Genomic DNA, 19,982 nt, shown 5'->3' on the forward strand with positions numbered 1-19,982 from the left:
AATCTTATTGAAAATTAGGTCCTTTACCCGTATCCTGCCAGGAAGCCAAGGCTGGGTGGACTGACTTTGTCATTGAAGATCACCATAGGCAGTACCCCACATGTCTGAGAGGAGGCATCACAGTCCGCAATACTGGTATCCCACCACTCCTGTGTACCCCCACTCTTCAGAGACAGCGTCACATCCTGATAATCCTCCTCATCACCTGACAAAATTATACCATGAGTACAAATATGACAACTCCTCCACTGTCACATGTGAACAAGGTTCTACCATCAATGAAATATAAGATTCAAATCTTACAAGGTTTGTAGCTATTTTATCTATTACAATCAAGACTTGCTTCACAGAAACCTCATGCATAATTAGATTTATTTACTAGAATGCAGCATTCTTGTTTTTCTTTCAGGTACTACCAGATTTGAGCAGAACTGAAACTATGTTGTTTTTGGTCAACATGCTCTGAATGGTTTGCAATTTGTCCTTGCACACAGCTGCAGGAAAAGGGGTTTTGTTTTTTTTCTGTAAACACAGCTACATGGATTTATAGAGCTGGTTACTGAAATTTTTTTATATTATGTTTATCATAATGGTGACAACAACTGCATTAACCATTCTAAACCATTTTCTCCATTACATTCTAAGACTAATCCTAAACTAAAACCATTTTGAATGGAGTACTCTGAAACGTAGGACTAGGCTTAATCCATGGATAGGAAGCAGAGTGATTAAGTTTAACACTTTAAAATATACATACCAACAACTAACCAGATGAGGTATCATAAGAAATCTAAAATATCATCATGTGTTGGCTGGAAAGGTCTCACCTCTGTACAGCTGACTCACAGGTTTGGCCTCGGCACCATTTGGCGCTCGAATGTAGTTTGGAAACATGTGAGGAACTCGCCTAAGGGAGCAGAAGAAACCGACGTAAATAGTAAATAAACAAGGCAGAATGTGATGAAGCTGTTGCAGGACCTACACTGGTTCAGTTCGGTTCCCAACAAGCAGAGAAGCCAGTTCAGTCCTCACTGGGTCACTGGCTTCCAGCTGGATCAAGTACGTGTCTGATGTGTGTTCCACGGTTCCACCCTTACCAAGGTCCCTGAGAAAAGCACACAGTCACAGCTATTACATACTACAGTTCTAATCTGTAATGTCTACTCCTGACTGAGAACAAAGCCCTGTCTGAAATGATGGCTGACCTCTGGAAGTTCCAGGAAAGGCGCAGTGTCATCTCGCCATGGCTGCTCAGCAGCTCTTTGATGACCTCCTGCCTGCTGGGTGGGCTGATCCTCCACACAGAACCTGAGCTACCCTCGATGTTAGCAGTCACTATGTCCTCACAGCTGTACAAAGTAATGAACTGCATGGCCACCTGGGAAATACAGGAATACCTGGACATTTTATATTCAAAGTCTAATTGAGAGATCTTTATTCACATTCATTAAATCTAAATCCATCCATATATTTCACAAAAGGTGTCATTTTTAGGAGAGATTTATCCTTCAAAATGTTGTGATGAAAACGGCTTTCACCACTAATCTGGTTGGTACCAGAACCATCCAGAACCTGTCAATCGTCTTGATAGAAATCCACTATTACCAGAGGCATGAAAATATTAATGTAACAGAAAACTCTCTCATATCATTTTTTGCAAACAACTTACTGTATTGTTTCTAAAGTGCCTGGTAAGTTTCTCATAGTCCTCCTCTGTAAAGGGTTGGATTGACTGCTGCTGGACACTCATGGTGAATAAAGGCTTTGGAGGGGAACACAAATCAATATTTAAATTTGTTAACATAAATAATAAATCTGAAGTTTTAAAGATTAGTTTCTTGCTTACCTCATAACCTCCCAGCTTCACTGTAACTGTGACATCCACTGGATGGTTGACCACTCCCACCACTGAACGAACCAATGAAATAAAGAGCAGTGGAAACCAAATGATACAAATGAGGAAGAAGATGATGAGTCCACCCATTCCATATTTCACTATCTTCTTCTTCTTCTGGCCCTTGGGTTGAGGGTATTTCTGAAAAAGAAAATTTCCTTCAGCACAACATTCATTGCTACATTCAGCAATTCATTAATTTTCAATCAACAGATACAGTGGGGAAAAACATTTTGTTTTTCAGCCACCGATTGAGCAAGTTGTCCCACTTCAACTGTGAGAGACAGAATAAAAAAAAAAAAATGTAGACTGTTTGGCCATCAGCAGCCAGGAAATGAATTATGACATGTGCGATTACATTCAATGAACTCACATGATTAAACTTAGGTTTTACTATGGGTCTAACTTTGTGTATGTGTGAAGGAGCACAGATAAATAAGATATTTGTTGGAGACATATATAACACTATAACACTACACGAGTTATATTTTGAACACTTATTTGTAAACTGAAGTTATAGAAATGTATTATGAATTGATCAATGTTGTAAGCACACACACACATAGAGGAGACAAGGTCTGTCTTACCTTAGCTTACTTCACACAGATCTCGGGAGTGAACACAAATCTTACAACAAGCCCCTAACACATTTTTATTAACCATACTTGCAAAAAAACATAGATAACACAATCACACACATTATTGAGACAGGAAGGTTAGCACACACTCAATTGCCAGTCTTTTGGGTATTCTTGATGTTTTGGTTCTCCATGATGTGACCAAAAATAAAAGAACTATAAGAACGAAAGCCTCGATGTGCTGCGGGGTGGATCCATTGACTCGCTGGCTGTTGTCTTGTTGCATATTGCAATAAACAATTGTCTACAGTAGTTTTCTGTTGCTTGAATTCTCCACCACAAGACAAGACTGTACACCTGCATAAGACTAGGATGAGCTAATCTACAATAGGCAAGCAGCTTGGTGAAAAGATATCAACTGTTGGCGACCTGGGGCACCACGCAATATCTCACCTTGGGGTACAAATGATCTTGAGAACGATCATGGCTGGATCTTTCACCATGACAGTGATCCCAAACACACTGCTGGGATATGATTCTGCAATGCTAGTCAGTCTTCAGACCTCAAAACTCTCTCATCTTTTAATTGGGACAACTTGCACAATCAGTGGCTGCCAAATACTTTTCTGCTCCACTGTATTTGGTATGAAATTGAGACAAATAGATGAAATGCATAATTAATAAAAAATTAATAGAACCTTCTCTGTCTCACGGCTGCATTTGATGATGAAAATGTTGGCGTAGATGTCCTCCACACACATCCAGTTGGAGAGAGAGAGTGTGGTGTCAGTCCAAACCCAGTCCATCACTGCCCGAAGTTCCACCAGGAAGGGCACCAACCGAAACCTAGAAAGAATGGTCACTTGTTATACAGAAGCTCATTCTTCATCCATTCCATGCCGGATGTAACCTTTATGATTAACCAGTCTGCCTTCAGTGGTTGATCAACAATTATGCATTTAGTTTGGTTAAATTTAAATTAATCTCCATTCTGGAGAGCTCACCCTTGGAAGAGGAAGAGATTGAGATGGTTGTACTTCTTTGTGAGAAAGTTGCCCAGGATGCGAGTTGGGTAGCCACAGCGGATCTGGTAGGCTGACAATGTGAAGTAGATGCACTTGACAAAGTACCAGAGCTGAGCCACTGAGTTCTGACTGAACATCCTGAATAGGAAGAACAAGATTTAGCTCTGGAAACTGTGGAAACACTGACTTGAACTGGCCTTGATATTTTCCTTCACCTCTCAGTGACTGCAGGAAGGATGAAGAACATCCATAGATGGATACCCAAGACCAAAATAATCTGGAATATGAGCTTGCCCAAAATGGTCTTGCGGAGATATAGGGCTCGGTCGATGATCATGGTGCTAAACTGAATGAGCAGCATGACCAAGAAGGCCTCTGGAACCTGGTCTTCAGACAGTGTGGAGGCAATATCTGCTGCTGCTGAGTGTTTCTGATTCACAGAGAGCATGTGGTGAGGTGGTATCAGAGAAGGTTTTCATAATGTACTCATCAACAAATGGTTCTCTGTATTATGTTTTTTTTTTTACACTGACTTGACTGATCTCCACATATAATGGTTTATGAGTTCACAAATCTCATAATACTTACTCCAAACGCCCAAAATCCAAAGACAATGATGATGAAATCCACCACGTCTGTAAGGAACATAAGAGCATAAACGTCTGTCGCTGCTCGATACTCTGCATGCAGGATGTCCCGAAAGAACTCGAACGTTGGTCTGTATATGTTCCGTATCCTACAAAGAAATCAAAAGAGAGAAGTTACTCTTTTAATCAGATGCATATAAACTGATATAGTCTATTTTATAGAAAAACAGCATAAAACTTACGTAGAAATTAGGTGAAGTTTGGCTTTCTCTCCCAGAGCCTTCACTCTCATACCAGCCGCTTCCTTGCATTTGGTCTTGGGCTTCTTCTTCTTGAGCTCTTTTCTTCCAGAAGCTTCTGATTCTGCACACAGACAAAATAACTAGTTGTAATGATATGAACACTTCTCTTTTCCTTGCCATCCATGTCCTCTTTCTGTTCCCCTTGTTATTAATGATTATAGTCACCATGATTTAAATCCAATATCTGGGGTGATTGGACTTTACTGCCTACACCTTTTTATTTATAGCTGTTCATAGATCTCTGAGACACTTGTTAAATTCCGATATAACTTTTTATGCAGAAAAAAATGGTCTGTATCTAATGACAGGATTACTATACTGTTACTGACATTATGTCATTCTAGTGAACACAGCAGTAAGAAAGCTACCAGGACCTCATCTGCTCCCAGTGCGGTGGATCTAACCTTTAGTCGTGGATTTTTTCTTGCGAAATCGCAAGAAATGGCACTTTCCGCTCTCTGGTTCTTCTTTTGGTGAAGAAACCATTGTTTCTTGAGTGGCTTCTAGGATAGGTTCTGGAGTGAACACAGGCGTATGTTCTGGGGTAGGTTCTAGACTGAATTCTGTGGTGGGGTTTGCCTGATCTGGTGGCTCATTAAATCTGGGACCAGGACTGGAACCATGCTCCTCTTCTTTTTTCTGGGTTTTATCCACTAAGGATTGGCTCTTCATTTCATCGAGGGGACCCGTCTGATCCCACAGGCCATATCGCTGTATACAGACAGGTGCACACACACAAACGTTATGGAAACAGATGATAAGCTATGGTCATGCTACTGGAGGCTGATCATTTTTTTTTTTATTTCCTGTTTAATAATGCAGCAAAAAAAAAAACATACATCAGAAGCTTGTCAGTGATCAGTTTTAAAGCTGTATGGGTGGACTGAAGTACCTGCAGTAGGGAGCGATGGAAAAAAAGGGCAAGGAGCTGCACCAGGTCATAGCGGATGTAGTTATCAGTTTTCTCCAGCCCCAAGATGCGAGGCGGGTAGAAGGGCTTGTCTTCATTCAACGTGGTCTCGTACAGGCTGTTCCAGGGAAAGAATCCAAACTGGAACAGATACTTCACCACCACCATCACCTACATAGACCAGAGAGTTTAGGTCACATTTGGTCTTGATTGCAATATACACTGTATACACAAAGAGGGGGGAGTGGTGGCCTAGTGGGTAAGGAAACAGACCCATAATCCCAAGCCGCCAAGGTGCCACTAAGCAAAGCACCATCCCCATACACTGCTCCCTGACCGCCTTTCATGTATGCCCACTGCTCACCAAGGATGATTGGTTAAAGCAGAGGACACATTTCGATGTGAACACCATGTGCTGTGTTTGACAATCACTTCACCTTCAAGAGTTTGTGGCTGACAGTGAAACATTCCTGATGATGAAACTGAATATGCTGATGAGCTCAGAACTTGCATAAGAAATTCCAATATTAAGTTACATTAGAATTCGTTATGTTAATTTATCAAACACCTTACAGATAACAGGGGAAGTGGTGGCCTAGTGGTTAAGGAAGCGCCCCGTAATCAGAAGGTTGCAGGTTCGAATCCCGATCTGCCAAGGTGCCACCGAGGTGTCACTGAGCAAAGCACCGTCCCCACACACTGCTCCCTGGGCGCCTGTCATGGCTGCCCACTGCTCACCAAGGGTGATGGGTTAAATGCAGAGGACAAATTTCACTGTGTGCACTGTGTGCTGTGTATCACATGTGACAATCACTTCACTTTAAAACTTTAACAGACAATGTGCTGCTCAATTTGAAAGTAAAGTGTAGTGATTGTCATTGTGAAACACAGACAACACAGACGGTGCACACAATAAAAGGTGTCTTCTGCTTTTACCTGTCACCCTTGTTGAGCAGTGGGCAGCCATGAAAGGAGAGAGCAGTGTGTGTGAGCATAAGAGGAGCAGTGTGTGGGGACAGAGCTTTGCTCAGTGGCACCTCAGTGGCACCATGACAATTTGGGACTCGAACTGGCAACCTTCTGATTACTGGTCCATTTCCTTACCCACTAGGCCAAACACAACCCATAATTGTATGTATGTTGTTTCATACGCACAACTTTGAATTGTGTATATGTCCTTTCAGATTAGAAAAGAGTAAAGAAAGTTCAAGTAATTATTATTAAGTTTAGGAGAGGAGTTGCTCTCTACAAAGATGCTTGGCTTCTTTGTCGCATTAGTCATAAAAAAAGTGAACAGGTACTATAGTGAACTATAAATCTCAAGACTCAAGGGTATATATAATCAGATATTGTCATATCAATGACCAAAATAGGATATACCAAATGTGGAATAGCACAAAAGAAACCCAATCCTCTCTATATGGTATGAAGAACATACAAAGATTGGTTAACAAAGGCTTGGTTCAAGGAAAAATGGGAGTTAGAAAAGAATAAACCTCAGTGTAGACAATGGCCGTCATCCAAAAGTTTTTGCTGGGTCGTGGTACGGACAACATAGCCCATAGGAAGGTGAGTATGGGCAGGACCAGCGAAATGACTGATGCGGTCACCACATTGTTGAGCATGATGATGAAGTAGCACACCAACTCAGAGTTGCCAGCCAGCAAGTTGTACAGAGCAAAAAGGAGCTTCAGGAACCGGTTCTGTGAGGAGTAGAATTCACGACTCTGAGTCAGCTCCTCCACAAAGAATGTTCTGTAGATAATGGAAAGAGGTAGATGTGAAGATTCATTAGACTAGTTGACTAGATAACAGCATTCCAATTGTGTAAAACAGTGTCACAACAGACAAACATTCACCAGCAACACTCTATGATGTAAAAATGTTCTGGTAGGAGCCTCTAGATATATCTGGAAATACTCCAAAAAAGTTGGGACACTGTAAAATATAAATAAAAACACAATGTTCAATAGGCAGTCTGAATCCTGTTAAAAACCCTCTCCTTTTTAGTCCAGAGGACATTTAGTCCAGACTTAAACCGGTTTAAAAAAAACACGAAAAAAACATTTCTGCTTTGCACAGCACAGATGGTAGAATTTCTGAATCATGTTCACATATGGCTGCTGTTTGCATGACCAAACTGTAACCTGCATATGAGGAACGTATTCACAGCCAGTGATCCCAAGGCTTCACAGTTTTACACTGAATATTATTCTGGAATGGTGTTCATTTGCTTATCTTTTTTCTGAGAGACTCTGCCTCTCTAAGATGCTGTCAATTAACCTGTTTCTTTTTGCTACCAATAACTCTTCTCTCATTTTGTTGTCCTCATCCCAACTATTTTGAGACTCTTTGCTGACAACAAATTTAAAATGAGCCACTATTTTGAATTAAATATTAAAACGTCTCATTTTAGAAATGGAAATGATTTGAGTCTGAATTAAAAATTGCTCTACTTGGGGGAACAATCAATCCACCCCCCAGTGACCTCAGACATCTCCATGAGGTATCATTTAAAATCCCTGCCATCATCACTGCCAACACAGTGTGCTCAGAAGTAGAGTGACACTTTAATTCATGATACAGCAGACTGAAGTCTGATTAATTTGGATCTGTACCTGTCAGTAAGAAGCTCACTGGCAGTCCTGGAGTGCCGTTGATGGCGGCTCTGTTTTGAATGGAGGTCCAGATCCAGGGCAGAGTCTGGGCTGAGGGTGGCGCTGCTGTGGTCACTGGTCTGGGTGGCAGCTGGTTCCAGCCCAGTTAGCTCCAGAGTTTCTGCACCACTGATAGTGAACATAGTCACAGTGAAAGATGATATCAGTGTTTAACTACATCATCTCAACATCAGGATCTGGATACAGTTGCACTTTTTCAGTCCTTCTGATTTGTCATGGCACCATATTACTTGTGAAGCTGCAAAGAACAATGAAATTCACTCTAAAACTATGTCTTGGCAGCAACCACGAGAAACGCTGAATTTATATAAAAAATGATGTAAAATGATGTAAAATATAAGCATCTGACAAAGGAGCAATGTGAATAAAACACTGCCTGTGACAGTGCATTTTGCAACATTTGTGATGATGTTGTTTGATTATGGACTCTTTCTCTGCACTGTTAATTTAACAATAAAATGGATTTAAGTTATGTAATCATTTACTTACAGTACTACTTTGCTGTACTGTAAGAGTAATATTATTACTTTTAAAAAATCTGTAAAAAGTAACTTAGTTACTGAGTAACTTGCCCAACAATGGCAATAGCCAACAGTCATTCACACCAGAGTAAATGCATTTTCTGAGCCTGCTAGAATTTCCAGAAGAGTGGTGGAACTTGTAAACGTTATTTAGCAATTTTCATGGTTTATGAGCTGCACAGAAAAGGACTGACAACCAAATAGTTTTTCAACATTTGTTCATCCAATTGTCTTGTCACAAGGAAAGCATTAAATGACTGAGGAGAGCTGTAAGAACCATACTGAGGACTGTTACCCTCTGCCCACCTGATGGCGCTGCTGTTGTTCAAGTTGTCAGTGTCAGCCTCAAACAGACAGGTCTCCATTGTGGCGAACTCACTGTCCTGAGATAGCTGGTCATGCAGTGGCTCCCTGCAGCTCTAAGGAGTACAAAACACAACTGTGTTAGAACAGTGTGCATGTGTGTTCTGAGCACAGGTGTGTGTGAGTATTTGTGTGTCACCTGGCTGATGTGATGGATGAGAAGGTAGCGCTCACTGCTCAGGACTGTGGATGTGTCTACGTACTGCTTGGTCAACATGTTGAGCCACAGGGTCATACAGTCCACCATGGCCAGTGCCAGGACCCACAGGAAGCGCAGGATGTCAAGGATCCTCTGCACCGTATCGCTTCTCCCTACCACACAGTGCAGGAATAACAGACCTGCCCTGGAATTACACTTTTACAATTTAAATGTGCACGGAGGGAGTTATCAGCAAGAAAAAGTGGGACAGTGGGGAACAGTGCATGGTTTTGTGGTACTAATCAGAACCAGAAAACTTAATTAATCTCGAAGGAAATTGCCTAGTGCAGATACTGACATGCCTTCATATGCAGCATCAAGATTTGCAATGAAGGAATTCAAAGACATACACCTGCTCTGGCAGGTAACATTAGAATTCATGTTTTGTCTTCTTAACTCTCAGACTAATCTATAGTATAGTTATGGTCGCAGAAAGATAGAACACAGAAAGCGTAATTAAATCCACCTCCATGAATAGCACATGAGATTAGAAATAATCCGGCATTAGGGCTGGAATGAACCATCAGTCTGGACAACAACAATCACAAGTCATTGTTAAAAGATGCCGTTTATTGTTCATATACTATAGTTAGAGCTGAGGATCGCATTGAATGACCAATCATGTGCACCTCCAGGCTGAATGCTGCAGAGGGTGCAGTTAATGAATACACACCCACTTTACAGGTTATAGGCAGTGGTGGACGAAGTACACAAAAACATGTACTTTTGTAAAGTTACCACCACCCAGGGTAAACTTTTTCTCCAAGAAAAAAAAGTCATCTGTTATAAGTCCTTCTACTTGAGTAAAAGACAAAGGTATTTTCCTTCAATGTAAAAGTACAGTGATTTTCTGAGCAATGTCTAAATGGAAATTTCATGTGTATGATCATTTTTGTGTACCATACTTCAACATTGAAATTCTGACAACACTGACAACATAACATATTATAAAATACACTGAAACAACTAACACGGTCATCAAATTGAAATAGATAAAAAAAGATTTAGCCTGGTACGCCATTATGGGTAGTGGCGTTTTCCCAAGATGTCTAGCTAACTTTCTTGAGAAACTAGGGATCAGATATTTGCATCAGAATTGAATCATTTCCTTAGATTAGATGGTGAATTATTATAAGACGAAATCATATGGGGCTGAGGCAGGCACAGAAGCATTTGAAAATGAAAGGTTCCTTCTTTTCTACAACTTTTCTACAACAAATCTCTTGAATAAGGCCATGGATGTTCTGGCAATATGGATTACTGCAAGTCAATAATTTGATGGGTGCACTTATACTTCATATCCTTCTGATGTGAGGCAGGAGACGCTGATATATAAACGTTTATAAACGTTTTAAGTAATATAGTAATAAAGTTTGACATTGAAATTGACTGGAGTAAAAGTAAAAAATCTCCACCAAGGTAAATACTTATGTAAAGTACAGATACACAAAAACGTACAGTAACTAATTACTACAAATAAAATAATTTACTTCTTACTATCCACCACCAATTATAGCTCACATTCAAGTTTTGAAATGATTTAAAGGGGTCTGTTTTTTTTTTACATCTCAAAAAGGGTTCCGTGTATGTATTTTTATATCCACTGTAAGTGTAACAAAATGTGATGAAATTTGAGACTCACAAATTCACAGCTAACCCAGTCATCTCACACACTGCACTTGTGTTTTAGCTACTTGTTTTAGAATATAAAAAACTGCTGGAAAGTTTGGATGAAAGAACATCCAAACGTACATAAAGCTCTAAACAGTAAACTTCTCTGCACGTTCTGTGCTTAATCCTTGAGTATGAAAATTGACGTGCAGGATGTGTGTTAGAAGGCTTTTTTAACACTTGTTTTATATTGCCTTGAAGGACAAGGATACATAATTTCATTGAGCTTAATCTGCATTCCTGTTCAGCCCTGGAGGCAGTGCAGAGATCCACAGAGGGAGTTCCCTGGCTGAAAATGGGAAAGATACCTGACTGCTCCACATCTTTGTTCAGATCCCCTTCTTGGGATTGGCCGTCCTCAACAACGGTTTCTTCTGCATAGCCTGTCACCAGAAAGCAACATACTGGTATAATGTTTGTATTTATGGTGCAACTGGCATGTGTGTGTAGAGTGTGGTGTATGACCTGAGGCCTGCTGTCTCCTTTCTCTCTCCAGTCTTCTCTGTTCTTTCTGTCTCTGCTGTCGTTTCTTTAGGGCCTCTTTAGCACTTGTCACCCAGGCCTGGTATGCCACCTGGTGTGCAACACACACATGTACACACACAATGACTGTGTTACAGGAATGCTACACAAGTTTTGTGTTACGGTTATATACACACACACACACACACACACACACACACACACACACACAGTCGTACAGAGAATACATGTTAATTACATTAATCTGGAACCAAGTTTACAGGAGTGAGTTTCACACAAACATTAAAACTGCAAACTACATTTAACAGCAAGTTTATCCACAGAACTACAGCCTAACAGTAAGCCCTAAAGGCTGCATAAAATGTCAAATGTTACTCTGTCTAATTATCCCCACCTCCTTGACTTAAATATAAAAGAATTATCACTAACATAATACATCGTCGATTGAAGGGTCTAAGTCAATGAGTCAGAGTTGTTTTTTCTCTGCTGTGATTCAAATTACAATATTGTGCTGTACAGTACATATGAAGCTAAAATCTCAAAATGTTGTTATAAAGTATAAAGACAGTACAGGTCAAATAATATTTCTAAAGTTGCTAAAGGTACACCCTAATGGATATTTCTTATTATTTCTCATTTGCCTCAGAGAACAATCATTTTGATTTTGCTTTATAGTAGGTTTAGTAGATTGCAGCAGTATACAGCCATACTGTGTTTTAGTGTGTTCTCACTTGAAATGCTGTCTGTTTAGGAGGCTTCTGCTCCTCAGAAAGAAGTTCCTCCTCCTCCTCGCTGTCAGACTCAAACAGGTAATATTCTCCAGAATGCAACACTGAACAAGGGATACATGTTGGTGTTCAGCTGAAATATGATCCTGTAAACATCCATTACACACCTTCTCATGACGCTTTCATTCATATGAAGTGTTTAATCTCAGAACAAAAATAAAAAACGATTCATGATAGTAGTGGGGGATGGGGGGTGATGTGGAAGAGGCAGTGAGAACAGTAAAACAAAGATAATTAGCAATTCAGAGGACAAGTGGATATATTTCAACTGCTTTTGTGGGTGCGACTGGCTGATCATCACCTCCAGAATCAGAGTGTGTGTGTGTGTGTGTGTGTGTGTGTGTGCATATGTTTGTATGTGTGTAGTGGGGGAAAGGCCACATGAGAGCCCAATAGTCAAATTACTGGCAACTGAGGCACTGACCTGTTGCGTGGTCCAACCAGGGCCGGTGCCACTGCTTCTGTCTGGGGCGCTTCTTGCCCTTCTTCTCTGCCTGGCAATCTTTTGAGACAAAACATGCACACACACACACACACACACACACACACACACACAGAAGAAACCAATAAACTCCTCAAGTTGGGTTGGCAGCCAGATGAAGGAATTTTATGATTACTTTAGCTGCAGCAGATTACTGTGCCTCTGATATTTACAAAATGATCTCAAACATCTTTGCAAATCAGGGTCACAGCTGCCAGAGTCCATCCTGGGACAACAGCTCACCACATACACACACAGACAATTTACAGTTGCCAGTTCACCTAGTGGGCAGCAGGAGAAAAACTGATTTTGCATGTAAAATCAACACACGCAAAGCCAGAGCTGGGATTTAAACCCCTTGACTTTGGAGGTGTAAGGCAGACAGGGCGGATTAGTTCCTGATTCGGAATTTGAATTAGAAGCTTATTCTGTGGCTGAGTGCTTGCCTGATTCCTTTTCTTCTGTAGCTTCGGAGGCCCTGCGTCCATCTTTGTACTTTTGCTGTTTGGCACGAATTCTTTCCATCCTAAAAAGACACAAGGACACTAAACTCTTGAGTACCATGAAATAACATATGTACACAGACCTCACGTTCAAACACAACTCTCAATGATAGACACTGTTTCTACATTATTGGGAACACTCAAATAAAACCAGTGCCATGTCAGTCCACACTCTACAAGTGATGTTCACAGACACTTACGAGCGTTTGAGCTGCTGGAGGGACTTCTTCTCAGCCTGCTGGTGGAATGTGATGTTCTTCTTGATGCTGGCTTTGAACAGATCAAACCCACTTGTGCACACACATACACACACACTCACAATTTTTAATAACCAATTAAAACTTGCACAGTAAAAAAAGTATATTGTACAAGATGTTGTTTTCACACCCAATGTTGCCAAATTGGAAGCGTAACTGTGATCATGCATACATCACAGCGTGTGGAGACCTTGAGCCTTGCTCATTGGTTCCTCATCGATTGGTAGATTCCTACAATCACTTCCTTAACTGCTAGGTTACCACTGCCCCAATTTGAAGATAGTGTTTGCAGTTTTGTGTGAGTTGCATTTTTGTGTGTGTTAGTGCATAATGAAGTTGATAACAGCAGTCATTCCTACTTCTGCTACTTCCTATTCCCACTGACCATTTAGCCATGTGACTACAGAGAGTAAGATTCTTGTTTTTCTCTGTTGAACATATATGATGTTACTTCAGCCAGTCAAGGAACTGATACACTGAACTGTATCAGTTTTGTATCAGACTAAAATCATTGTTTTCCTACAAAATCAACATATCAACTATTTGTCCTTTTTTGAATATTGCATTTGAATGTACCCTCACCCTTACTTAGTGGTCAGACAGAAATCTGGTCTTCACTTACCGGGAGGCCTGGTGGGCAGAAGCCTGAAGGTCAGCGCTGACATGCAGGAAGTAAAAGCTGAGGAAAACTCTTCTCTGCAGCAGGAGGAAGAAGAAGCAAATACTGTCCCAGATTATACCTGCCTCATCCACAGGCAGAGAGCAGTCTGGATCACTCAGGGATTCAGCTGCAGCATGTGTTGACAGAGACATACAAAGCATGTTGTCGTGACAACAAAATTTGGCCTGATCCCAGGAAATACATAAATGTCCTTCCATAAATGAAAACATCACTGTCTGTAACAGTGTGGACACATGAGTGTCTTGAACAGGTGGCATCTGAGACTCACGGTGATAGAAGCCTTTCACAGTGCAGGCCAGGCTGAAGAGCTGGATCACCCAGCAGAAGTTTCTCTGCATTTCAGCAACAAACACACATGCCAGGATCTGCAGACACACAGAAAGATACAAAGAGCATTATCATGACATGATGTGTACCTTCACCTATGTATGAGTGTCTGACATTGGCACCAGTGTAAGTCATAGTTCTTGTGTCGGGCCTTACCGATAGCAGATTTTTTGCTACCATGACCCCAACGTTGTACATGATAAGGCAATCCCAGAATGCCAGGCGCTTATGGGAGGGTTTGATGAGCAGCTGACGGCCAGACAGTAGGAAGAAGAAGCAGGCCATCAGGTAGCCTAACCCAAACACACTGATCCTTTTGGCCCCTGTCACGAAGACCACAGCCAACACAAACCAAAACATGTAGCGGAACACCAGGATCTTGGCCATGTCCAGGTAGCACCTGAGAGGAGGAGCAGGAGTTAACAGGAGCACTTCTTTCTAAGGTGAGGTGCTAGGGGTGGAAATGCTGATGTTTACCTGCAATTGATGAAATTTGGGGCTGGGTTGAAGGGGAGTCTCTCCATGGGGTTGGGGTCATCCTTGTTCTCCCCTCCTAGCACCATCCACTCTTCCCTATTCTCATCCTGAAACACCTTCCATTGCTGCGACACGCACATGAGCAAGAGGAAGTCGGCTGGACCAGAGACAGAATGTCATAAATGTCCATTAAACAGGGCAACATCAGGCCTCAGCTAGTTAGACAGTTATACACTGCCGTCTATAATTAATTGCACCCCTGCTTAAGATGTGTTAAAAGCCTTAAAATAAATTAAATTGTTATTGCAGAACCATACTTGTAACACTAAAGATTGTAGAAAAATGTACCCTTCAACTCAAATTCAATTTTAAGGGGGAAAAAAAATCCCTGACTAAGAAATAATTATTTGCACCCCTAACATTTCTTTCCTAGGAAATAAATGTAATTGAAGTATTTTTAGTATATTAGTAAAGTAATTTACTAATTTGATCAGAGTATCTAAAACATTTAATTAGTATTTAATCACTTCCTGTTTTCCTCGGGTATAAATATGATGTGACTCAGAGGCCATTTCTCTTACCCACTTTTCAACATGGGAAAGACAAAGGAATACACCATTCAAGTAAGAAGATGTGTGTGGACTTTCACAAGTCAGTCTACAAGAAAATAGCCAGTCGCCTGCACCTGCCTATATCTACTGTCAGAGCAATCATTAAGAAATTTAAAACAACTGGAACAGTGGTAAAGAAGCCTGGACAAGGCTTATTTTGCCTCCACACACAGTGAAAAGGATGGTAAGAGAAATAAAAAGCTCTCCAAAGCTCACTATTAAAGAATTGCAACAAATGGTAGGTTCTTGGGTTAACAAAGTCTCTAAAACCACAATCAGGCATTATCTGCATGCCAACAAGCTGTTTCGCTGAAATGTACAGAAAAAAAATCATTTATTTTTGGAAACAAACACTTTAAGTGGGTCAGGCAGAACCCAAAAGATGAGTATGCAGAAAAGCACCTCATGCCCACTGTGAAGTATGGGGTATGATTGTTTATGCTGTGTCTCTTCCAGAGGCCCTGGGAACCTTGTTAGGGTGCCTGGCATCATGAATGCCTTGAAATATGAAGCCATTTTAAAGAAAAATCTGGTGGCCTTCAGCCCGAAAGCTGAAAATGATTGTCACTGGGTCTCTCAGCAAGATAATGACCCTGAACAAGTATCAAATCTACACAGAGATAGTTCACCAGACACTGAATCAAGTTAGTCTCATGGCCATCTCATTCACCAGACCTCAACCCCACTGAAAACATATGAACTGAAATGAAGAGGAGAATGCAGAAAAGAGATCAGAGGCTGCTGGATGATTTACAGAGATTGTGCAAAGAAAAATGGTCAAAGATCTTTCTGTATTCTCCCATATTGTGAAACATAGGAGATGATAAGGTGCTGTTTTGTTGGCAAAAGGGGGTTGTAAAAAGTATTAATATCATGGGTGCCATAATTGTGGCACACATGGTTTGATGTAAAATAATTATTTCTTAATATTGGATCCAATATTGGAATATTGGATAAAGCAGAAGCATTGTGCTGAAAGGTATTGTGCAGATGTGCTGGCTGACAGACCCACCAATGAGGTTCTTGGAGTTGGGCATGGCGTAGAAGTCTGGCAGGTAGATCCACTTGATGAGAGGAGAGTTGATGGTGACTGTGGAGCTCCACCTCCATGGATAGTCTACAGACATGATTGAATACAGTCATGAACAAACATCAAATTGAAAAGAAAACTAGCAATAATTTTCATTATACATCTCTATTATTCAGACAGAACTAAAACTCAGCCACTTGGGATGCACAATCCCATGTATTTCTTGGTGATGGTTCCACACCCGGGTAAATGGGTAGGGTTACGTCAGCTAGATCATCCACTGTAAAACTCTAGCTATATCAATTATGCAGGAAACCAGACACATTCCCATACCAGATAAAGTCCAGTTTTAACAGCAACTGCCATCAGTACTGTTAGCGTATAGGGTGCTAGTGGAAATTGGGTCCTATGCAATATGAATGAGATTGGAGAATGTAAAATAGTAACAGGGGAGAGTGTAGCTAGACAGCAAGTGCTTAAGTTGTGGAAATTAAACAAGGATGACTGTAGGGTAAAATTCAGGATGACTTAAGAGAGTTAAGACAGGCACGGGGTAGCAGGGAAGAGTAGCCAGACAGTTGGATAACTAGTGCAGAAGTGAGAAGAAAGCTAGAAAAGTCTGGACAGAAGAACTGGTACTGGAACAAGCACTCAATGAACTCAACAAAGCATAAAAAAAAAAAAAAAAAGTCAGGGCTCCCTCACTAATCCCCAGTGCAGTATGTATAGTCTTATCAACTACAGTCATGACTCACCAATGCACAGTGCAGGGGGGATGCCCACACACAGGATGTACTGATAGATGGTGAAGAACACTAGAAACAGGCAGTACTTGGGCCAGATGCTGGCAATGGCCTCCCTGCGCCGCCGCACCATGATGGCAACCAACCAGCAGCCGTGAACAATGACCACAAAGTTCATGCGCTGGCCAATTACATTCACGGTCATCAGGAAGCAGATCTGTAACACAAGAGGAATACATCCAACAAAAGTGAGGATGAAAGTTTCAGTGCAAGTTCTGTAAAATGCGAAATAAAACAGTCTTGTACAAGGCCACAGCACAAACTGGATAATTACACCTCATTAAAGATTAGTGGAGTGGAATAGATGATAATTAGAAAAGCTTAATTGTGCCAGAGAGGAAGGCAGTAGTAGCTCAAAAGTTTTTAAATGATCATGTTCATTCAAAAAACTAAATCAGAGCCGGAGAAAGAGTCCTGTGTGTGTGTGTCTGTATACCGAAGTGAATCTTCTGCTTCTGCACCTTGGTGTAATTATCTTTATTATCTCAATTAACTTTATCTATATGTCTAAACAGCTGAAGTACTGAGGATTTTCAAACAATGACTAAAGACCAACCCCTTTCAGAGGAGCTACTATAAATATAAATAAATAAACACACAAATAAATGAATAAATAACTGAACAGACCTCTAGGCCGAACTTGTAAAAACTGTAGTTGAGCAGGTACTTGATGCAAGAGAGCAGGTCCTGGTCCAGTGTGTCACGAGTGGCACTGGGAAAGAGGGTGGGGATGGTGGGTGGAGAGACCTGCTGCTGCTTGTAATGATGAACCTGGTGGCGGTACACTGTGACCTCGAACACCAGCAGTATCAGCACCAACAGGTGGTTCTGAGGGAACAAACGCCACTGGGACTGTTAAAAAAACAGCTAGAACAGCATCAGATGCTTGGGATTGCTTTAAACACATGCCCTGACCTTAATGTATCCCAGGACAGTAGAATCCTTCCTGAATCCGAACCAATTAGCAGGATCAACTGGTGCTCTATACAATGTTGAGTTGAAGAGCTCATCCTCTCTCAGGCTTGTCTCATTGGCTAAGGGCTACACAGGAAGAAACAGAGAGAAACATGTTTTGTGTGTGTGTGTGTGTGTGTGTGTGTGCAGAATGCCGTGGAATCTCACCAAAGTGCAGTTGCTGGAGTATTCTGTGGGGTTGACCACACTGAGCTGGTACAGCATCTTGCAGACAATGATGATGCACACCCAGACCGTGGAGAGACAGGAAGCCATAGCTCTGAAACGCCTGTAGGGCATGGCAAAGGCCCAGAGGGCCACTAGCACCAGGTTCATCACTGAGGGCTGTGAGAAAGTGAAACACAAATTCCATTCATGCCAATCAATTGGGGTGGCCAGCAAATTTCAAAATTAATACAGGCAGAGAACAGAGGTGAAGATGAAGTTAGCGTGTATATTTGCCTCTGAACATGCATGCACTTTTCTAAATCAATTCACAAACGTCCAAAATGCAATTTTGTTAACATAACACTATACTGTAATGTTTATGGAACACAGGAGTGCAGCATGTGAAAAGTCTAAGTTGATCGTGTAACAGACACTGAGCAAGATTAACAGGCTTTGGTGTTCATAAACAGATTTGTCATTCAAATGTGTCAACACAGGGCCTGTACGTCTTATCACATAAATGATCACACCTGTCTGTGGTGCTTGTTGTAAGCAAACAATGAATCATTCACAATATAATAATACTATTAAGAATAATAATAATAATAATAATAATAATAAGCGCTCATGGGATACAGTTATATGCAGTTATTTATTAATTATATGAATAAAAATTTACAGCCAATAAAAGAGACAAGAAGTAATTTCCTTACGGATCATTACAAAATGTCATGATGCCACCTCAATAGAGACTATGAAGAGGAACAAATATAACCTTTATGTTTTTGGATACTGTGGTAACCATGTTACTGGAATTTTCTGGATTGCTATCCTGGGTATGACCTTGTTCACATGTCGCTTTTTTTATTACCCATGTGTCTGATTTCGCCTTCCGGTTCCTGACCTCACCAACACCTCACAACCCTATCCCCGGGGTGCATGACTTGAACAGACTTTGAATGGATTTGACCATTGTTTGTTTACAACTTATTCTTCCTGTTTGCCCCTCCTATATAAACAGACACCACGGTACGATTTCTCTCACTCTCTGCACTCTCGCCTACTCAGCATTGTGGCAAGCAATTATAAACCCCTTCACTTTATACTGAGAATCAACTCCTCAGGGATATCTGCGAATGCGCCCCATGTCCAAATCCTGACACAAATACTACAAGAAATTACAGTGAGAAAAAGATACTTAATTCAAAGTTTTCTGGATTTTAATATTTTAATCTTTCTCAAATCAATTCAAACATGAAAATGCTTTGCATATGCTTGTAATATCACCTGAGGTATATGTAAAGAGAATCATATGCTTCGCAATGCATACTAAAAAATGTTTTTTCTTTTCACAGCACTACTGATTGCTGTGAAGGCTTATACCATAATAGCAGTGCTTTCACTGACCTCTCCCAGCGCCACCCACACCACGCAGAATGCTACTATCTTCAGGATGTGGAGCTCCAGAGCCCGCCAGATGAAGGCCTGCACGTTTGTCAGAGTGTCAGAGAACTTCCTGGAGAGAACCATAAGACGGTCCATCACCAGCCCCCATTTACTGGGCAACATCATCTCTGATGAGGGAAATCAGGGAGAAAGATGTCGCATTGCTAGTTATGATTGTGTTTATACAAACTATGTTCAGAAGTGGTAGACACATTATTGCATATAAATGTTGACATGTCTGTTA

The 19,982-nt window shown here is 41.0% G+C and overlaps 1 protein-coding gene across 2 annotated transcripts in view; it reads right to left on the reverse strand.

The window, feature by feature from the left end:
• piezo1 (piezo type mechanosensitive ion channel component 1 (Er blood group)) overlaps window positions 1-19,982 on the reverse strand; it is a 68,797-nt gene that overhangs the window by 1,467 nt on the left and 47,348 nt on the right. For both annotated transcript variants that reach the window (XM_028956273.1, XM_028956272.1), the window contains 33 exons: window positions 19,700-19,866; window positions 18,293-18,469; window positions 18,086-18,211; window positions 17,798-17,998; window positions 17,123-17,327; window positions 16,350-16,454; window positions 14,727-14,883; window positions 14,406-14,649; window positions 14,191-14,287; window positions 13,863-14,028; window positions 13,184-13,273; window positions 12,927-13,006; window positions 12,424-12,501; window positions 11,943-12,043; window positions 11,194-11,302; window positions 11,037-11,111; window positions 8,998-9,170; window positions 8,802-8,914; window positions 7,915-8,082; window positions 6,793-7,051; window positions 5,279-5,467; window positions 4,791-5,097; window positions 4,327-4,447; window positions 4,086-4,233; window positions 3,713-3,927; window positions 3,477-3,635; window positions 3,171-3,318; window positions 1,847-2,035; window positions 1,670-1,762; window positions 1,206-1,378; window positions 983-1,105; window positions 828-907; window positions 28-205 (listed from right to left, as the gene is read on the reverse strand). In XM_028956273.1, coding sequence (XP_028812106.1) covers window positions 28-205; window positions 828-907; window positions 983-1,105; window positions 1,206-1,378; window positions 1,670-1,762; window positions 1,847-2,035; window positions 3,171-3,318; window positions 3,477-3,635; window positions 3,713-3,927; window positions 4,086-4,233; window positions 4,327-4,447; window positions 4,791-5,097; window positions 5,279-5,467; window positions 6,793-7,051; window positions 7,915-8,082; window positions 8,802-8,914; window positions 8,998-9,170; window positions 11,037-11,111; window positions 11,194-11,302; window positions 11,943-12,043; window positions 12,424-12,501; window positions 12,927-13,006; window positions 13,184-13,273; window positions 13,863-14,028; window positions 14,191-14,287; window positions 14,406-14,649; window positions 14,727-14,883; window positions 16,350-16,454; window positions 17,123-17,327; window positions 17,798-17,998; window positions 18,086-18,211; window positions 18,293-18,469; window positions 19,700-19,866 — 5,014 coding nt within the window. The remainder of the gene's footprint in view (window positions 1-27; window positions 206-827; window positions 908-982; window positions 1,106-1,205; window positions 1,379-1,669; window positions 1,763-1,846; window positions 2,036-3,170; window positions 3,319-3,476; window positions 3,636-3,712; window positions 3,928-4,085; window positions 4,234-4,326; window positions 4,448-4,790; window positions 5,098-5,278; window positions 5,468-6,792; window positions 7,052-7,914; window positions 8,083-8,801; window positions 8,915-8,997; window positions 9,171-11,036; window positions 11,112-11,193; window positions 11,303-11,942; window positions 12,044-12,423; window positions 12,502-12,926; window positions 13,007-13,183; window positions 13,274-13,862; window positions 14,029-14,190; window positions 14,288-14,405; window positions 14,650-14,726; window positions 14,884-16,349; window positions 16,455-17,122; window positions 17,328-17,797; window positions 17,999-18,085; window positions 18,212-18,292; window positions 18,470-19,699; window positions 19,867-19,982) is intronic.

The sequence above is a fragment of the Denticeps clupeoides genome, chromosome 16 (genome assembly GCF_900700375.1).
Source record: "Denticeps clupeoides chromosome 16, fDenClu1.1, whole genome shotgun sequence".
Lineage (NCBI taxonomy): Eukaryota > Metazoa > Chordata > Actinopteri > Clupeiformes > Denticipitidae > Denticeps > Denticeps clupeoides.